Raw genomic sequence first — 19,411 nt, 5'->3', positions numbered from 1 at the left:
AAATGCAGTATACTGATGGGCGACTTCAATGCCAAGGTAGGCAAGAAGCAGGCTGGAGACAAGGCAGTGGGGGAATATGGCATAGGCACTAGGAATAGCGGGGGAGAGTTATTAGTAGAGTTTGCGGAACAGAATAATATGCGGATAATGAATACCTTCTTCCGCAAGCGAGATAGCCGAAAGTAGACGTGGAGGACCCCGAACGGCGAAACTAGAAATGAAATAGACCTCATACTCTGCGCTAACCCTGGCATCATACAAGATGTGGACGTGCTCAGCAAGGTGCGCTGCAGTGACCATAGGATGGTAAGAACTCGAATTAGCCTAGACCTGAGGAGGGAACGGAAGCAACTGGTACATAAGAAGTCGATCAATGAGTTAGCGGTAAGAGGGAAAATAGAGGAATTCCAGATCAAGCTACAGAACAGGTATTCGGCTTTAACTCCGGAAGAGGACCTTAGTGTTGAAGCAATGAACGACAATCTTGTGGGCATCATTAAGGAGTGTGAAATAGAAGTCGGTGGTAACTCCGTTAGACAGGATACCAGTAAGCTATCGCAGGCGATGAAAGATCTGATCAAGAAACGGCAACGTATGAAAGCCTCTAACGCTACAGCTAGAATAGAACTGGCAGAACTTTCGAAGTTAATCAACAAGCGTAAGACAGCTGACATAAGGAAGTATAATATGGATAGAATTGAACACACTCTCAGGAATGGAGGAAGCTTAAAAGCAGTGAAGAAGAAACTAGGGATTGGCAAGAATCAGATGTATGCATTAAGAGACAAAGCCGGCAATATCATTACTAATATCGATGAGATAGTTCAAGTGGCTGAGGAGTTCTATAGAGATTTATACAGTACCAGTGGCTCCCACGACGATAATGGAAGAGAGAATAGTCTAGAGGAATTCGAAATCCCACAGGTAACGCCGGAAGAAGTAAAGAAAGCCTTGGGAGCTATGCAAAAGGGGAAGGCAGCTGGGGAGGATCAGGTAACAGCAGATTTGTTGAAGGATGGTGGGCAGATTGTTCTAGAGAAACTGGCCACCCTGTATACGCATTGCCTCATGACTTCGAGAGTACCGGAATCTTGGAAGAACGCTAACATAATCCTAATCCATAAGAAAGGGGACGCCAAAGACTTGAAAAATTATAGACCTATCAGCTTGCTGTCAGTTGCCTACCAACTATTTACTAAGGTAATCGCAAATAGAATCAGGAACACCTTAGACTTCTGCCAAGCAAAGAACCAGGCAGGATTCCGTAAAGGCTACTCAACAATAGACCATATTCACACTATCAATCTGGTGATAGAAAAATGTGCGGAATATAACTACCCTTTATATATAGCTTTCATTAATCACGAGAAAGCGTTTGATTCAGTCGAAACCTCAGCAGTCATGGAGGCATTGCGGAATCAGGGTGTAGACGAGCCGTATGTAAAAATACTGAAAGATATCTATAGCGGCTCCACAGCCACCGTAGTCCTCCATAAAGAAAGCAACTTAATCCCAATAAAGAAAGGCGTCAGGCAGGGAGATACGATCTCTCCGATGCTATTCACAGCGTGCTTACAGGAGGTATTCAGAGACCTGGATTGGGAAGAATTGGGGATAAGAGTTAATGGAGAATACCTTAGTAACTTGCGATTCGCTGATGATATTGCCTTGCTTAGTAACTCAGGGGACCAACTGCAATGCATGCTCACTGATCTGGAGAGGCAAAGCCGAAGAGTGGGTCTAAAAATTAATCTGCAGAAAACTAAAGTAATGTTTAACAGTCTCGGAAGGGAACAGCAGTTTACAATAGGTAGTGAGGCACTGGAAGTGGTAAGGGAATACATCTACTTAGGACAGGTAGTGACTGCGGATCCGGATCATGAGACTGAAATAATCAGAAGAATAAGAATGGGCTGGGGTGCGTTTGGCAGGCATTCTCAGATCATGAACAGCAGGTTGCCATTATCCCTCAAGAGAAAAGTTTATAACAGCTGTGTCTTAGCAGTACTCACGTACGGGGCAGAAACCTGGAGGCTTACGAAAAGGGTTCTACTTAAATTGAGGACGACGCAACGAGCTATGGAAAGAAGAATGATAGGTGTAACATTAAGGGATAAGAAAAGAGCAGATTGGGTGAGGGAACAAACGAGAGTTAATGATATCTTAGTTGAAATCAAGAAAAAGAAATGGGCATGGACAGGACACGTAATGAGGAGGGAAGATAACCGCTGGTCATTAAGAGTAACGGAATGGATTCCAAGGGAAGGAAAGCATAGCAGAGGGCGGCAGAAAGTTAGGTGGGCGGATGAGATTAAGAAGTTTGCAGGGACAACATGGCCACAATTAGTACATGACCGGGGTAGTTGGAGAAGTATGGGAGAGGCCTTTGCCCTGCAGTGGGCATAACACGGCTGAGGATGATGACTAATTGAATTGAAGTAATGATAAATTAATGACAATAAAAGTGGATGAAAAAACAACTTGCCGCAGGTGGGGAACAGTGCACCTGGTGCAGTTTGCACTGTCATCATTCCCTTGTCTTCACAACTTTGCGATCCCATGTCTTCGCATTACGCGTGCGAAGGATGTTCCACGTCCGCCGCCAAGGTTTGCGAGTAGTGGCACTGGCTAACACTCCCAAGGCTAATACCCGTGTCACACGGGCGTTTGGAAGGCCTTCCAACCGATAGTCAGTTGACTCAAAGGTCAAGTTCGAGCTGCTACACGTGCGGTTTCGAAGGCCGCCGAGTCAATAGTCTATCGAGTCAACGGAGAACCTTACAACTCTATCGAAACCTCGATGGCCTTTGAGCAACGGAAACGGAAACAGTGCGAACATGCCCTCTCGTTCACAGTGTGCTCGTACTATCGATTAGAAAGAACAAATCAAACCAAAATGCTCTAAAAATACTATATATGAGTGTTATTAATTATTCAATAAAGTATTTTTGCCACTTGATATGTGCGAACTGCACATACTCTCGACAACACAGACATGCAACGACGCAAACATTGCCGCAGTTTCGCTATACTCAACAACTTAAAAACTAAAGATATATGTATGGCAATGTATAAACATTTCTTTAAATATATAAACAAACATAAAAGAAATTATAGTGCTTTTAAGTGGTTTTAATGTTGCTTAACTTTTCGTGACATGAAAACGAAAGTAAAGATCCGCAGCGCCACACAATTTTACGAGAAATGCCTGAACCACTCAACGGCCTTTCGAAAGTGCCGTGTAGCAGCGCGACAACTCTTTTGAGTCGATAGAGTTGTGGCATTTCGAAGGCTGTCAACTGGCAGGCCTTCCAAATGTGCCCGTGTGACACAGGTATAATTCTAGTAGTAACACCTAAATACCCAAGAAAGTGGGTGGGGAAACCGCGCTGCGGTAGCTCAATTGGTTAGAGCACAATGCGAACACGTTAAGCGTAGAGCATAATGCGAAGATGTGGGATCGTTCCCCAACTGCAGCAAGTTGTTTTTCATCCACTTTCATTGCCATTAATTTATCATTTCTTTATCCCTTTCAGGGTCAATGACGTAAATATACGATGCTGCTAACGAAACCAAAACGGTCAATGCCGTATATTTACGGTGCAGTCTATAGACTTAAAAAGCTCGCCAATTTCCAAATTGTTTTCTTTCCTGGCATGTGCTGCCACTATGTGGGAATACAGGGAATTTTTTTCTCGTGCCTCCCTCTCTCGGTTTTCATTGCATGGTTTGCTTTAGAGCTAGTTTGCTCCGGTGCATCTATATACTACCGCTCGGACATTGGCATGCATGCGCGGATGGGTGGCGGTTTGGGTTTTGTTTCGTGGGCAGTTTTGGCTTCTTGTGCTCGCAAAACTGATGACTATGTCGTTACTAATCGTTCAAAGGGCGGCCGCCTGTTTCTCGCTCGTTTAGTGCTCACAGGGGTGAGCATAGGAAGGGTGCCGCTGTGCATGCGTTTCCTTTTTTTTGGAGACTCGCATTATCTAATTGCCTCTAGTTGACGTCAAGTTTGTCAAATGTTTCGATTTTTTAAAAGGCATACAACCACAGTTTTTTTTATTGCGCTCACCTACGCAGTTCGATTACGCTATGGACGTAAATATTAGTGTAAGAGCAGGAACATTTCAGACTTGCGAAATATTCTCATGTGCGCATATTTCAAGCCTTGAACTATAACAATGCATCAAATTGTTTTTTTTTATAAGTTTATTTCCTATTTTTATAGCTATTCATGAAAAAAGAACACATATATACAAACGCAAAATATTTCCCTTTCACTTTATGGTCACTCTAGAAAAATTAAGGTCAATTTTTTTTTAAATAGGTCCACCAGAAGAATTGGAATCTGCAATAAAAAAAATCAACATTAGGCAGTCGCATATGGCGAAAGAAATCGACCCTGAAATTCAGTTAGTAAGTACAAGTCCCTATGTTTTCCTTGGTGTCTTTGTTTGTTGGCTTCTCAGGATATTGTTACGGAAGGATGAAAAAAGAGGAAGAAGAAGATCAGAGATGCCAGCTGCTGTGTGTTGTTGGTGGTTAGTGATTTTAACTACTCTGACTCCTTCTGTATATATATTGTAAATATAGTCTTTCTATACTCGCAACATCCCGGTAACATATTGATGGGAGGTGCGGGGTACCATGGCTGGAAACGGAGCTCCGCAGTGGACGTCGCACCACTGTCTGCACCATGAATGACGGTGAGCATGCGGGATCAACATCGTTGCTGCCTCCAACGTGGCCATCGCCAGCTACGTCGCTGTCACCTTCGGTTGTGCAACCCAAGGATCCTGGAACTTTCTGCGGGACCGATGGCGCCGATGTCGAAGAGTGGGTGGCTATGTACGAACACGTGAGTGGAATCAACAGATGGGACCCTGCGCTAATGCTAGCTAACCTGGCGGTGTCGGTGCCATTGCTGACAGTGGCGAATTCTTTCAATGAAAAACACGGCACTGCATGGCAAGAAGCTAGCGAAGGTAGAAGTAGCTAGGCCTAACGTTGTGCGGTGGTGGCTACGGCTGCCAGCGGATCTGCGTGCGAGAGCACTGGTTCAAGGCGGCAAGATAATCGAAACGGCGGCGGTGGTGGCTTTGATTAATGCCATTTCAGATCTGCAGTCGGGGTAATATACATTGTCTCTATGGAGTACGTGGTGGTGCTGCGAAGCCGTGCGAATTACTGGGCATGTCCGAAAATCGGGCGTCTGGAAAATCGGTCATTAATTACTCTGGCAATACCTTGTGCCGATGACAAGTCGTCAATGAGGATTCGTTGCGTTGTTACTGGAGCCAGCATTAACACGACTTTCGTTCCCTTTCAATAAAGTTACAGCCAATTTTCCCTGATAGAAGCACAAATTCTCCAAGTTTTCCCTAAGTATTTCCAGACTATTCAAATTCCCTGAGAATTCCCGGTTTTACCGGTTGGTAGACACCCTGTGCAACAAATTTTGTCACTTTTTGGGATACTTGAGGTACGCTCGCCGCGCCTGGCATTGTGACTCAGTTTCGCATGTACTGAATTTTACTGGGACAAATTCGCGATGCATTCTCCGACGGCCAAAATTATTGTAATTAATTCTGTTACTTTTGCGGATACTTTTGAGGCACGCTCGCCATGCCCGGCGTTGTGACACAGTTAGCAAAAAAGCAGCCCAGCCATGGTGACAATTAGTTTGGCGTGTACTGAATCTTAGTGATGAAGTAAGTTTGTGATGCTTTCTATGGCTCCGCATCATATACCTTCTTTCCATACTCAAGCTTGTTGAAGATGCAGCGAGCGACTGCCAAGAGTGATAACATTGGAGTATGTTGCTTGCGCCAGCAGAATGCGGCAGGAGCTCATAAACCAAAAACTCAAAAATTCTGCCTTCTGAACAACTGAAGACAGGCTTTACATCTAGCATGGTCTGGCTGAGAGCCTGTGTTATGCCACCTCTGTGTATGCAGCGTTCGTACTATCACGTTGGCCGAGGCCAAGTTGTTTTGGAAACGAGCAGTCGCCCGTGCATTTGTGCTCTTAAGTGCAGGAAACAGTGCCCGGGAATGGGGGAATGCTTGGAAATCAGATGTATTCTTCATAATTTATAGTAGGGCTTCGAATGAGTCAGGTATTTTCGATGCCATGTATGTAAAAGTGAATTGCTTTTGTTTGTAATGTCGCCCACTCAACACTTTCACACATTTCCCCTCTACACGCAGTATTCCTATAAGGTCTAAATACCAAAAAATGACACATGCTTGTAATTTACTTTTTTTCAGCCGATGCCATCTGGTGGAGCTTTGTATGGGAACTACTGCTGCTTACCTGGTGCCACAACATTGGATGAATGAATAAAAAGCCCAGAACGAGCATCTATATAGAGCGGAATAAACATTTCCTCCCTTACAAGGCGTCTTGCATCTACTTTATGAAATTGCATGTGGCACACATTCGATGGTGTTCGAAAGATTGTTCGCAATTGAGCAGCAGAAGGAAAAAAATAAATAAAATTTTAAAAATATGCTGATTAGTGCAGCCGGCGTAGCGCGTGCCAGCTAACATTCAAAACGCGCGCGCCCAAGACCAAAACCGGAAGGTGTTAATCCCATCCACATGGTGCGCTGCAGTCAATTCGGCTGGTGGGCTCTATGCGAGTGTCCTCTCTTGCTGAATGTCTTTCTCTATCGTCAAACGTTCAAGCCGGGTGGGACCTTGGCATCGATGAGAAAAACGTCCGTCGTTCGAGAGGGCAACGGGGGATGCTTTGTGCATGCGCCGTAACGAGGATGGTATTTGATGGCTAGCAGTGGTGACGACATAGAATGAGCTCAGCATGTTCAAAATCAATATATTCAGTTGTTTTGTGAATGCTGTCCTCGCTTTTTTGTTTAGCCTACATTCGAGGTATGCCTTTTCTTTTTTTTTTTTTTTTTCTGGCTTCGAAATTTCAGGGGCCAGCTTAGAATTGGGGATGGCCTAGATTCGAGTAAATACATTATTTATCAACAGTCCAACATAATTTGTGACTGAAGAGGATGTATCTCTGTATATAAAGGGTGCTTCACGTAACTAAGGATTTTAAAAAAAGTGGTTAGCCGCAGCTGAATGAAACCAATGACATATGTTTTGCCATCATGTGGGGCTCCTTAATGTACTCTTTAAATTATGCTTAATTAGTTAACAAAGATCGATTGAGCAAAAATCTTAATATTCACTTTAGGGTTAAGTGCATTTTGTTACGTTTAGAAGGGGTTCAGAAACAGGGTTCGTACAGACTTCAAAGGCAAAAATTCACGTGTTTTCAAGTACCTTTAAGGACTGGAAAATGCATCGTCAAGGGCCCCATCGAATGTTTTCTCTGGGATTATTCATAATAGAACCACTTTTTCAGCACATGGCAAAAATTATTTATTGCACAATACCTATGGTCATTTTATTGCACAATACTCAAATAGATGCTAGCGAGTTCATTAAAGCTCCACCAGCTTTTCCCTTATTTCTTGGTTGATGTTTAGGAGTTCCTGCTTCGTTTTCGCTACTTTTCTCAGGCTGTTCGATTTGACAACGTAGGTAATGTCGCCTGTCTCTTCTGCTTTGTCAGCAAAGGTATCAGCTGAATACATTAGACCAGAAACCGTTCATTCAAGCTTTGCCGTCTATCTTCTCATGTTGTCAATCTCCTCCTCGACAATGTATCTTTTCGACTGCCTTGCTCCTGCAAGATGCTCCTTTCTCTGCGATTCCAGATATGGTTGATAGCGGTGCCTTGCCGCTGACATTGAGGTCCTCAACTCCTTTGTTGCATGAATGTTCAGGATACCGCCTACCTTGTTGAGAGCGTCACATAATCCGCTGTGAGATGTAGGACCCGCCTTTAAGGTTCTCCACAGAGACTTGGCAGTTCACACTGAACCCTTTCTCCACAGTAGCCTGGCCATGGCTAAGGATAAGGAGAAGTGAACCATTTTCCGTATCTCGGTGTAGGACGAATTGAACTTGAGCAGTTCCAAGAAAAATTGATCTAATCTGTCTACACTCTTATCGAACAGTCTCAGCTTGTGTTTCTTTTCTTGTAGCAGCCCAGCGTATTCGGCAAGAACAGAGTCTCGCTGGTGACTATGCAACCTTTTGCAATGATAAGGGCATCCAGCATTTTCTTGATACCTGCTAGGCACTGCTCTGGCTTGGCGCACATCTGCCATGGATCCAGTCAGGAGAGGCCTTTAACGAAGGGGAACCTCAGCAGGCTTCTTTGTCATCTTTGTCAAACAAACATTCATACCCTCGAAAGTTTGCAATGCCAGGCTCAACGGACATGTCGGACTACCATGATGCGCTTCGACTCACGGAACAATTATGATTGCTAGAGACTACTTGGTTACAACATATATAACGATTGACAGCCTTAGAGCACACATTCAACACCTGTCGTGTACCCAGTCATTATATTGCTGCTTTGCCAGCACAAAGACCTTAAGCCACATTTTCTAAACTTATTGCAACACATCAAGGCTACCTTCCGTCGGGCTTTACACCAGCAGCAAGACCACTGTTACCCCTATGGTTCCTACGACAACCACAAGTACGCCTCACGATTCCAGGAATAACGAAGACCCGTCATTCAACAGTGGCTCTACATTAGTACACACCGTCATTACTGAACGAGGCATATGAACAAAGAACGCACAATTACACGGATGTACCTGTCTCAGCCACCAGCTCCACAGGCGCTGTTATCATCCCGGCCTTACAAATTACGACTTTCGAAGTGTCCGATATAACGACCTCCACGGCAACGGAACTTGCCACTCTATGTGCCGCTGTTAATTACATCGCACGAGCCAAACTCCAAAGCAGCCCTTCAGAGTCTGCAGTCAGCCTTACGACGCAAGACCCATGACCAACTGGTATTTGAGACTAGAGAGGTTCTCCATCAAGCCCTCATAAACGGACATGACATCTTCCAATGGCTTCCGGGGCACTGTGGCATCGTCAGAGATGACCTTGCTGACAATTCTGCCCAGTTAGCCCATAAAGAAACCCTGACACTTCCTATACTACCAATACCAATACCAAGGACAGATGCTGCAAGGGGTCTTCATTTACTTGCTCTAACCAAGACTGGAGCTTTGTGGAACACCCCAATTTTCTCCAACTGCCGTCACCACCGGTTGGATCCTATATTGAAGCTGCAGATTTGACCGAACTTCTCCCGCCGTGATGCAACTTTACTGTGCTGCCTCTGGTTAGGGGTGGCTTTTACGAAAGCTTACTGATTTCTTATTGGTATGTCCGACACACCGATCTGTGACTCGTGCAACTGTGAAGAGACTATTGAGCACGTGTAGTCCTTTTGTGATCTGTATGACAACGAACGCTACATTCTTCAGAAGGCGTTAAACCGATTAGATAACAGACCCTTTTCAGAGACTAAGACTCTCGGACCATGGCCCCATGTGTCGCAGGCTTACAAAGCGATGCGGGCACTGCTACGTTTCATGAAACCGACTGGCCTCAGTGACCGATTATAGGCGTAATGTTATGGACGTCCGCATGTACTTACACCGGTAGTACCTTCTTCCCTCCCTCTCCTTTCTTTTCTTCCCATAAACCCCTTCCCCTGTGAAGGGTAGCAAACTGGATGTGCGTCTGGTTGACCTCCCTATCTTTCCTTCCTTTTCATCCTCCTAATCCTCCTTTGTAACAATGAACAAGATCTCCCTGCACTGCATCTTAAAAGCAAATTAATCTTTCGGGCTGACCTTGAAGTTCTTGAGAATTTGTTCCGCTGCGTGGCCGATATCCACCTTTTCAAGTGTACAGTGGTTGCTTGGGTCTTCAATGTTGATTTTCAACAGGCCTGTGATCCCAGTCGATGCAGACTGAACACTTAAACGTTGTGACCAGCATTTTGACAACGGTTTCGAGATCCTTTGCTAGAAAGAACACTAGTGGTTTGTCTGCTTGTATTCTGTCAGGAAAGACTTCACGATCTTTACAATTCCAAGAACAAAGTTCAGTTTTTCTGGAACCAGCAGGTCAGTGCAAAAGTTGGCCAAGTTCTCGAACGAGGCACATTTCGGCAGTTTCACTCCCTTCTTTTTGCAGACTCAATGTATATTTTTTAAATCAGACCACACACACACACACACACACACACACACGCACACGCGCACACACACACACACACACACACACACACACACACACACACACACACACACACACACACACACACACACACACACACACAAAAAAAAAGGGCTCGCTCAATCATGGGGTTGTTATCTACCCAGCAATTGGGGACAATAATGTGGAAAGTTGGGCTAGTTGGTGAGTAATCATCATACCTTGCTGGTGAAGCAGTGCACTGACACGGACACAGTGAAGACACTCAAGAAAAGATGACACTTGCTGTCTAATGTCGTCTTCACTGTGTCCGTGCGCTGCTTCACCAGCAAGGTATGATAATTGGGGACATACTTAAGGGGAAATGTCTGGCTGGTCACTGCTGAAAAGACTTCACATCTCGCTGGGAGTCTTCAAACAGTGCACTCAGGCTTGACATTAGTGTGTCCAAGCCCCAATTGCTGGCAGTCACACCTGCCCTATAGGCATTGTGCACATTGTGCAGTCCACAAGTACCCAAATCCACACAGTGCATCTGACAATTTTTTTGCAGATGCTTCTGCAGACCTCTGAAAAACTTCAAGATGACACTAGGTCCGTCCATACAAACTTGCAGGACCTTTGACAGCGGTAACGGCTCCAGCACATTCAATAGTTTTTCTTGGATGTCATTTGCCATTGCCTGGCCCATAAAAACCGACGTGAAGTGTCTTGTTGCGACTCTTTGTGATGCGTCCCAGTACCGGATGTGAACATCCATTTGCTTCAGATGTAAGTAATCATTAGCAGACTCTTCAAACAGGACGATGTAAGTCGCATTTCTCCGTCTCCTGTTACATGGATGAAAGAAAAAAATGGTCCCAGACCATGGCACAACACGTAAGCGCACTTCTTTTCCCCACAAGAGAAGGCCTTCGCAAATTCGCTATCAGGTAACATTTTTTTGAAGAGGTCATTTGTGTGGGATGATCAACTATAGGAGTAGTGAGATGTTACCACCTTTAGTGTTCACAAAATCTCTGCATCCGTCACCAGCTCGTGCGATGTGCGTGTTGGGACTGCATGGACGGGTTGGGCACTCACGCAGGGCACCACGTAACCCTTTAAGGAGCAACCACCTGCTGCCTTCATGTTGACATTGTGCTTCTCCCTCTGCTGATGACTTTTTAGTGCACTCACCCATTAACGAAATGCCAAATGTTTTTCCACATGGTCAGCATTTCGTGCGATTCACGCTCGTTTGCTGTGGTGCAACCCAGTTGTACAAGTCCTTGCTCAGCCATTACAGCTAAAAGGTGCACTTCCCAGGCATGACCAACTTCAACTATGTCCACAACCACCACTTGCCGCGTAAAAGCAAATGCGGAAGGATCACATGAGGCACAGCAAATAAGTAATGTGCGAGTGTCCGCAGACTACGACGGAAGAAAAATGCAAGATGGCGAACAGAAGCCGGATTCTAGTGGACTGGATTGACAATGGGCTCCCTTGGCGGCACAGCGATCGGCTCAGCCGTCAGCGCCACCGTGTCAGTTGCGCGAAACAATGAGGCGGCCACTACTACGGAGGCATGCTTTCGCGGCACTCATTTGAAACCTGTCGGTTGTTCTAAATTGCGGTTTTAAGGCAATTGAAAACATCAAGGCCCAATTTGGACCACCGACGCTTGAGCAAGGACGTCCAATTTACATCTACAACCATGTATATCGTGTCAAAGAAGTAAACAGCACGAACATCACAGCGAGGGGCTTAAATTAAATTATGGTGCTTTAGGTGCGAGTGCAGCGGTGGCGTAGAGGTAGAACACCCGCCTCGCGTGCAAGAGGTCCGTGGTTCGAATCCCGGTGCCGGCAATTTTCCACCGGATTACAAAAAAAAAAAAAAAAAAAAAAAAAAAGAAATCCGCGTGCTGTTAAAATTGCATAAACAGGCCTGGAGTGTGGCCTGATCCCGGTGACCAGAACCGGTAAAGTACTCCCTCACCAGAGCAGGATTGGCCACCCTGGTGCAGTACTTGGCCACAACCTCCTATATGAACACAACAATCAAACCCCGGCCCTCAGTCCCCAGCAGCTGAGAAGCAAATGACCACGGCGGCAGTCAGACCTGCGACGCAGCAGAGGGTGCTAAGAATCACTGGCTCCGGACAGGCCGCCATTGGAATATGAACCTGGCAACGTTTAACGCTAGAACGTTATCTAGTGAGGCGAGTCTAGCAGTGCTATTGGAGGAATTAGAGGGCATTAAATGGGATATGATAGGGCTCAGTGAAGTTAGGAGGCCAAAAGAAGCATATACAGTGCTAAAAGGCGGGCACGTCCTGTGCTACCGGGGATTAGCGGAGAGACGAGAACTAGGAGTCGGATTCCTGATTAATAAGAATATAGCTGGTAAAATACAGGAATTCTATAGCATTAACGAGAGGGTGGCAGGTCTTGTACAGGTCTACACCCTTACATCCAGTCATGATGACCAGGAAGTCTAAACCTTCTATGAAGAAGTGGAATCGGCGATAGGTAGAGTGAAAACTAAATACACCATACTAATGGGCGACTTCAATGCCAAGGTAGGCAAGAAGCAGGCTGGAGACAAGGCAGTGGGGGAATATGGCATAGGCCCTAGGAATAGCAGGGAAGATTTATTAGTGGAGTTTGCGGAACAGAATAATATGCGGATAATGAATACCTTCTTCGGCAAGCGGGACAGCCGAAAGTGGACGTGGAGGAGCCCGAACGGCGAGACTAGAAATGAAATAGACCTCATACTCTGCGCTAACCCTGGCATCACACAAGATGTGGACGTGCTCGGCAAGGTGCGCTGCAGTGACCACAGGATGGTAAGAACTCGAATTAGCCTAGACCTGAGGAGGGAACGGAAGAAACTGGTACATAAGAAGCCGATCAATGAGTTTGCGGTAAGAGGGAAAATAGAGGAATTCCAGATCAAGCTACAGAACAGGTATTCCGCTTTAACTCAGGAAGAGGACCTTAGTGTTGAAGCAATGAACGACAATCTTGTGGGCATCATTAAGGAATGTGCAATGGAAGTCGGTGGTAACTCCGCTAGGCAGGATACCAGTTAACTATCGCAGGAGACGAAAGATCTGATCAAGAAACGCCAATGTATGAAAGCCTCTAACCCTACAGCTAGAATAGAACTGGCAGAACTTTCGAAGTTAATCAACAAGCGTAAGACAGCTGACATAAGGAAGTATAATATGGATAGAATTGAACATGCTCTCAGGAACGGAGGAAGCCTAAAAACAGTGAAGAAGAAACTAGGAATTGGCAAGAATCAGATGTATGCGTTAAGAGACAAAGCCGGCAATATCATTACTAATATGGATGAGATAGTTCAAGTGGCTGAGGAGTTCTATAGAGATTTATACAGTATTAGTGGCACCCACGACAATAATGGAAGAGAAAATAGTCTAGAGGAATTCGAAATCCCACAGGTAACGCCGGAAGAAGTAAAGAAAGCCTTGGGAGATATGCAAAGGGGGAGGGCAGCTGGGGAGGATCAGGTAACAGCAGATTTGTTGAAGGATGGTGGGCAGATTGTTCTAGAGAAACTGGCCACCCTGTATACGCAATGCCTCATGACCTCGAGCGTACCGGAATCTTGGAAGAACGCTAACATAATCCTAATCCATAAGAAAGGGGACGCCAAAGACTTGAAAAATTATAGACCAATCAGCTTACTGTCTGTTGCCTACAAACTATTTACTAAGGTAATTGCAAATAGAATCAGGAACACCTTAGACTTCCGTCAACCAAGGGAGCAGGCAGGATTCCGTAAAGGCTACTCAACCATAGACCATATTCACACTATCAATCAGGTGATAGAGAAATGTGGGGAATATAACCAACCCTTATATATAGCTTTCACTGATTACGAGAAAGCGTTTGATTCTGTCGAAACCTCAGCAGTCATGGAGGCATTGCGGAATCAGGGTGTAGACGAGCCGTATGTAAAAATACTGAAAGATATCTATAGCGGCTCCACAGCCACCGTAGTCCTCCATAAAGAAAGCAACAAAATCACAATAAAGAAAGGCGTCAGGCAGGGAGATACGATCTCTCCAATGCTATTCACAGCCTGTTTACAGGAGGTATTCAGAGACCTGGATTAGGAAGAATTGGGGATAAATGTTAATGGAGAATACCTTAGTAACTTGCGATGCACTGATGATATTGCCTTCCTTAGTAACTCAGGAGACCAATTGCAATGCATGCTCACTGACCTGGAGAGGCAAAGCAGAAGAGTGGGTCTAAAGTAATGCTTAACAGTCTCGGAAGAGAACAGCAATTTACAATAGGTAGCGAGGCACTGGAAGTGGTAAGGGAATACACCTACTTAGGGCAGGTTGTGACGGTGGATCCGGATCATGAGACGGAAATAATCAGAAGGATAAGAATGGGCTGGGGTGCGTTTGGCAGGCATTCTCAGATCATGAACAGCAGGTTGCCATTATCCCTCAAGATAAAAGTGTATAATAGCTGTGTCTTACCAGTACTCAGCTATGGGGCAGAAACCTGGAGGCTTACGAAAAGGGTTCTACTTAAATTGAGGACGACGCAACGAGCTATGGAAAGAAGAATGATAGGTGTAACGTTAAGGGATAAGAAAAGAGCAGATTGGGTGAGGGAACAACGTAAGTTAATGACATCTTAGTTGAAATCAAGAAAAAGAAATGGGCATGGGCAGGTTATGTAACAAGGAGGGAAGATAACCGATGGTCATTAAGGGTTACGGACTGGATTCTAAGGGAAGGGAGGCGTAGCAGGGGGCGGCAGAAAGTTAGGTGGGCGGATGAGATTAGGAAGTTTGCAGGGACAGCATGGCCACAATTAGTACATGACCGGGGTTGTTGGAGAAGTATGGGAGAGGCCTTTGCCCTGCAGTGGGCGTAACCAGGCTGATGATGATGATAATGTTTTAGGTGCCAAAAACCACAATCTAATTTGGAGGCACACCGTGGTGGGGGACTTCGGAATAATTTGGACCACCTGGGCTTCTTCAACGTGGACCTAAATCTAATTACACGGGCGTTTTGGTATTTCGACGGTTCGGCTGCCGTGGCCGGGATATGATACCGTGACCTCATGCATAGCAGCCTAACACCACAGCCACTAAGCAACCACCACAGGTCGCGAAGTATTTGTCACAACAAAGAAAGCATGCTTACGATGTTGAACTCAAAGTGAGTTAACACATCATTATTTTATGCCACTTAAGTGAGCACATACGGCTGTGGACGTCTTTCAGCTGTCATTTGTCGCTTCAATACTTGGAGCGTGCCTTGCACCTCACAATTGTAGAGGTTTTGGCGAATGGGCAGGCAAGTGCTTTTTTCTCTGTTGACAAAGTGCCTTGAGCATATTCTGGTATTGTCATTCGGGCTCGAATGTGAGAGGGCATTACCGCTTAAGCATCACAGAGAGCAATCAGCTGAGACTAAACAATGTGAAGACTCAAATATGTGCTAGCGTGTGCAAGAGAAATGCTAATTTTCGTATACTCCATGTGTGCTGCAGTGTACTCCAATTTTAGTTCTGTTGTTCTAAGCTCGAGAAAACATCGGCACGAATGAGCTTGGTTACAGCAGTCGAGTCTTCATCTTGGCGCAGGAAGAAGCACACTGCATACAAAGCTTTAGCACGGAGCGCTTACGAAGCTAGATTTGACACGTAACAACCACTGCGCATTTGTTTTGGAGCAAGACGAGCTAAACAACTATCTAAACTGATTTACAACGGGAATCAGTTCACGAGTTTTTATGCAGTTGACGCTTTATCGTGTTTTTACAGATGAAGCTGCTGGTTCTTTATTTTTTCTTCTTGTTTTTGCATTTACGTCTTAGTTCGTTAACAGAAATTCGCAAGACCGACACGAACCGCGACAATCCACTTCAGCCACCGGGTTGCTTCCCTCAGTTTCGAAGGGAAGCGGTACAATTTGATGCAGACATCCCCTTCGTGGTTGTGATAATCCTGAACGCAGCAGTATCTGCGCTTGTTTTTTTTTTGTTCACACTTCTCACAGAGGAGCTGCCAAGAGCCCGCCCCACGGTGAATCCATCGGAAAACTGCAAAAAGCAGGCTTTCAAGTGGGCCTGAGCACACCACGGCCAATGGTGAAATGATGGCGAGGGCCTACCCGCGGGTGCTCACCGCCGCTGCTAGGTGGCAGCGACATGTACAGGCAAACTTTATTGCAGGGTGCCCATAGAGTGTACTACTCTAATCGACAAGTTCCTGCTCCCAATGTTGCCTCGTGCTTAACGAAAATCCGCTAAATGTGTTGTAACTTTGTGCAATACCTTGAAACTTTTTTGTTACAATTAAAACTTTTTTTTCACATTAGTTAGAACTTAAAATGCATGTTAAACATTTTAAATTATGGTGAAAACACAGATATTGTCACCGCAAAAAATCAAGGGTTTTGAAGGTTTTCAAGGACCTGTGCAAACTTGAAACGAACAATCCAATTTCTTGCGGCAACGTAGATGCTTCGTGGCGATATTTTTCAGCATTTAAAGAAATCCCGCAAAATATTAAATAAAACCACATGACTGCGCTAATACGCTGTCGTATTGCAGAGCTCGCAATCGTGCATCAAGCCTATCGTTTATCAGGGACGACAGCGTTTCCTTTTCATGTGCTGTCTCCAAAGATGCTGACGCACTGTGAAGCCAATGCCTAGAGTCGCAGCCGCTCACTCCACCACAGTCCAGCTGAGAATGCTGCAATACGATAGCGCACGAGCACAGTCACGTGGTCTGATTTCATATTTCGCTGGCTTTCTTTTAAAGCCAAAAAAAATCGCCATGCATATACGTTGCCACAAAGAATTCGATCGGTCGTTTCTGAATTCCCTCTACAACGCAACGCAGTTGGCCCTAAAGTGTGAATAATAACAAATTTTCATAATTCATCTTTGTTAATAACGTAAGTAAGTAGAATATAAAAAATTTCTCTAAGGAGCACCAAATTATGGCAAACCATATGCCATTGGTTTCATTCAGCTGCGGCTAACCATGTTTTTTTTTTTTTTCAATCATTAGTTGAAGTTACGTGAAACAACCTCAGGGTGTCTACCAAGTTGACATTTCCAAATTCCCCCGAGTTTTCCAGGTTTTCCCTGAGCACCTTTGCAAAATTCCTTGAATGAGCCAGAACTTTGTTTTATGTCAAGACGGGCTGACACCATGTTGCCCGATGCTGTCACTCTCTAGTAAGCATGTTGAAACAAAAAAATAATTTAATCCAGTTTGAATAGCAGTAACATCTATTTTATTCAAGAAGAAAACAGAAAGAAGGTGATAGTAAAATGCAAAGCGGAAAAAATGGTAAAACCCATTCCGAATCGAGTCTAACATTTTCAAATACGAATGAAAAGGAGATGCATACAGAAGTAAATATTTTCAAATATGAGCTATTTCTATCAACTGATAGCAAGCTCATTGGTATGAGGCCTGAACTTTGTCATAACTAAGATTCTCTCTCAGCAGCTGGGAAGTCAACCTCAACTGTCCTGACATACTCTCAGCCCGTACACAATATCTCAGTATTGAGTTTCACTGCTTTAAAGGGTTTATTTTGGTTTGGATAAAGGACAGCTGCATCTCGGCGTCAGCCAACACTGTTTTTTTGAGCTCAAGCTCCTTCAAAGAGGCGGTGGCATGCTTCCTTTCTTGTTAATTCTTCAGTGCATCGGTCCTTTCTGTTCTCATCCTCCTTCCATCACGTGTTCGCCCCATGGATCATTTGAAGCATCCTCTTTGTCAGTTGTACAGTCAACGTTCGATATTTCGGACTCCCTAGGGGCTGCGAAAACATCTGAAAAATCAGGCAGTTAAAAAAAAAATGAATGCATGTCTTTAACTCTATTGTTACCACGCATATTAAAATCGATCCCCGGTGATAAACACTTTAGATCGCCGATTTCGACATGTTGGAGCCGTTTTTTCCACTTAAGGCCATCCAGTAGTTAGTACAGGCACTGAGCTTTCAGAATCAGTTAAAATTTTCACGCTCCGGTGATGTGATTTTTTATGGACCTTTTTGCGAACGAATGCGCGTATGTTGTAGCAAAAAGAGGCGTGGCCGTCACCTGCCACGCTTCAGAAAAAATCATGTCGCTCGTGATTACAATTTTGTAATCAAATGACTCCCAGTAAGTGAAGAATTAAATTACTGTATCGCTGGCTTTGCCGTCCGACAGTGCTGAGCGGTGATAATTAACCGAAAATGATGCCAGCTGTTCACTAATGAGCTTTGGTTTGGAGTCCGAGTCGTTTTATTCCACCAAAGTGTATTTTTGAAGGTCCGCTGCATGTCTAGCCTGTGGACATGGCATTTTCAACCAGTTTCCAAGAGTATCGGTTTCGCTCCTCTTGTAAAATCCAGGCAAGGGGCGCTGCCGGTGTCACTGCGCAGTTATTGAAAATGGCTCCCACGGCATCATCCCGTGCGGCTGTCACAAGAAAAGCGTCATGCTCGAAACTTTGCTGCACCCGCACTTGCATTTAGGGACGAGGACTAGAGTTATGATTCCGAAGATTACAGAAAAGCAGATTCAAGCTCTGACGGCGACAATGTTTTGAGTCAGCATGGGACATCCGCAACTGTTCACCGGTGAGTTTTCATTACGACCTTGAGCAGTTTCCTTCCTTGTGCGCACTTATCTGCCAATCTTCTTGCACGACCTGAGAGCTCTCCTGATTATCTTCAGGGTGTATACTTCGCTTGGTTATGATGTGCTGCCATCGGCAGCAAAGAAACTTCCATTTACGCCAAGATGGCCACCCGTAGCACATCTCGACCCAGCAATGCGGATCAGCGCAAGACAGTTTGCAACGGCGTGGGATTTCTTTCCACTCTTCTCAGCAGAAGTGATAAAGACAATCTGCAAAAAATGCAAACAGATATGCTTGGATGCATAATCTTGTAGTTGCCCAGCTACGCTGAGAGCGATTGGTCCTGAAAGAGGTGCATGACTCTAGAGGAACTGGTGAAGTGCATTCCCAGTACTCCTTATCGGACCATCCTCAGAAGATCCCAAAAAGACGGAACTGCAAAATGTGCTACGAGGACCGCAAAGATGAACAAATACCAGACATTTTGTGGGGAAAATGCGGAGTGCTCCTATGCTTCACAAAATCTAGGAACTGCTTCACAGCATGCCATGAGCGATGAACTGGTCTTAGTTTCTTTTTTCGTATCAGAAGAATGGCGGTGTGCTGAGCATTTATTTTTTCAGACACTATTCCTCCGTTATTTATCTTTGA

The 19,411-nt window shown here is 45.0% G+C and overlaps 1 protein-coding gene across 9 annotated transcripts in view; it reads right to left on the bottom strand.

The window, feature by feature from the left end:
• The window catches only part of LOC126544208 (carboxy-terminal domain RNA polymerase II polypeptide A small phosphatase 1-like), a 255,492-nt gene that overhangs the window by 70,631 nt on the left and 165,450 nt on the right, over window positions 1–19,411 (bottom strand). The window contains exon 7 of one of the 9 annotated variants that reach the window (XM_072286055.1): window positions 17,398–17,960. The exons of the other annotated variants lie outside the window; for them this stretch is intronic. Within the exon in view, the coding sequence (XP_072142156.1) occupies window positions 17,865–17,960 (96 nt within the window). The 3' untranslated portion in view covers window positions 17,398–17,864. Of the gene's footprint in view, window positions 1–17,397; window positions 17,961–19,411 lie in introns of those variants that run through there. 9 annotated transcript variants of the gene reach the window in all.

The sequence above is a fragment of the Dermacentor andersoni genome, chromosome 1 (assembly GCF_023375885.2).
Source record: "Dermacentor andersoni chromosome 1, qqDerAnde1_hic_scaffold, whole genome shotgun sequence".
Lineage (NCBI taxonomy): Eukaryota > Metazoa > Arthropoda > Arachnida > Ixodida > Ixodidae > Dermacentor > Dermacentor andersoni.
This window is presented reverse-complemented; position numbering and strand designations above follow the sequence as displayed.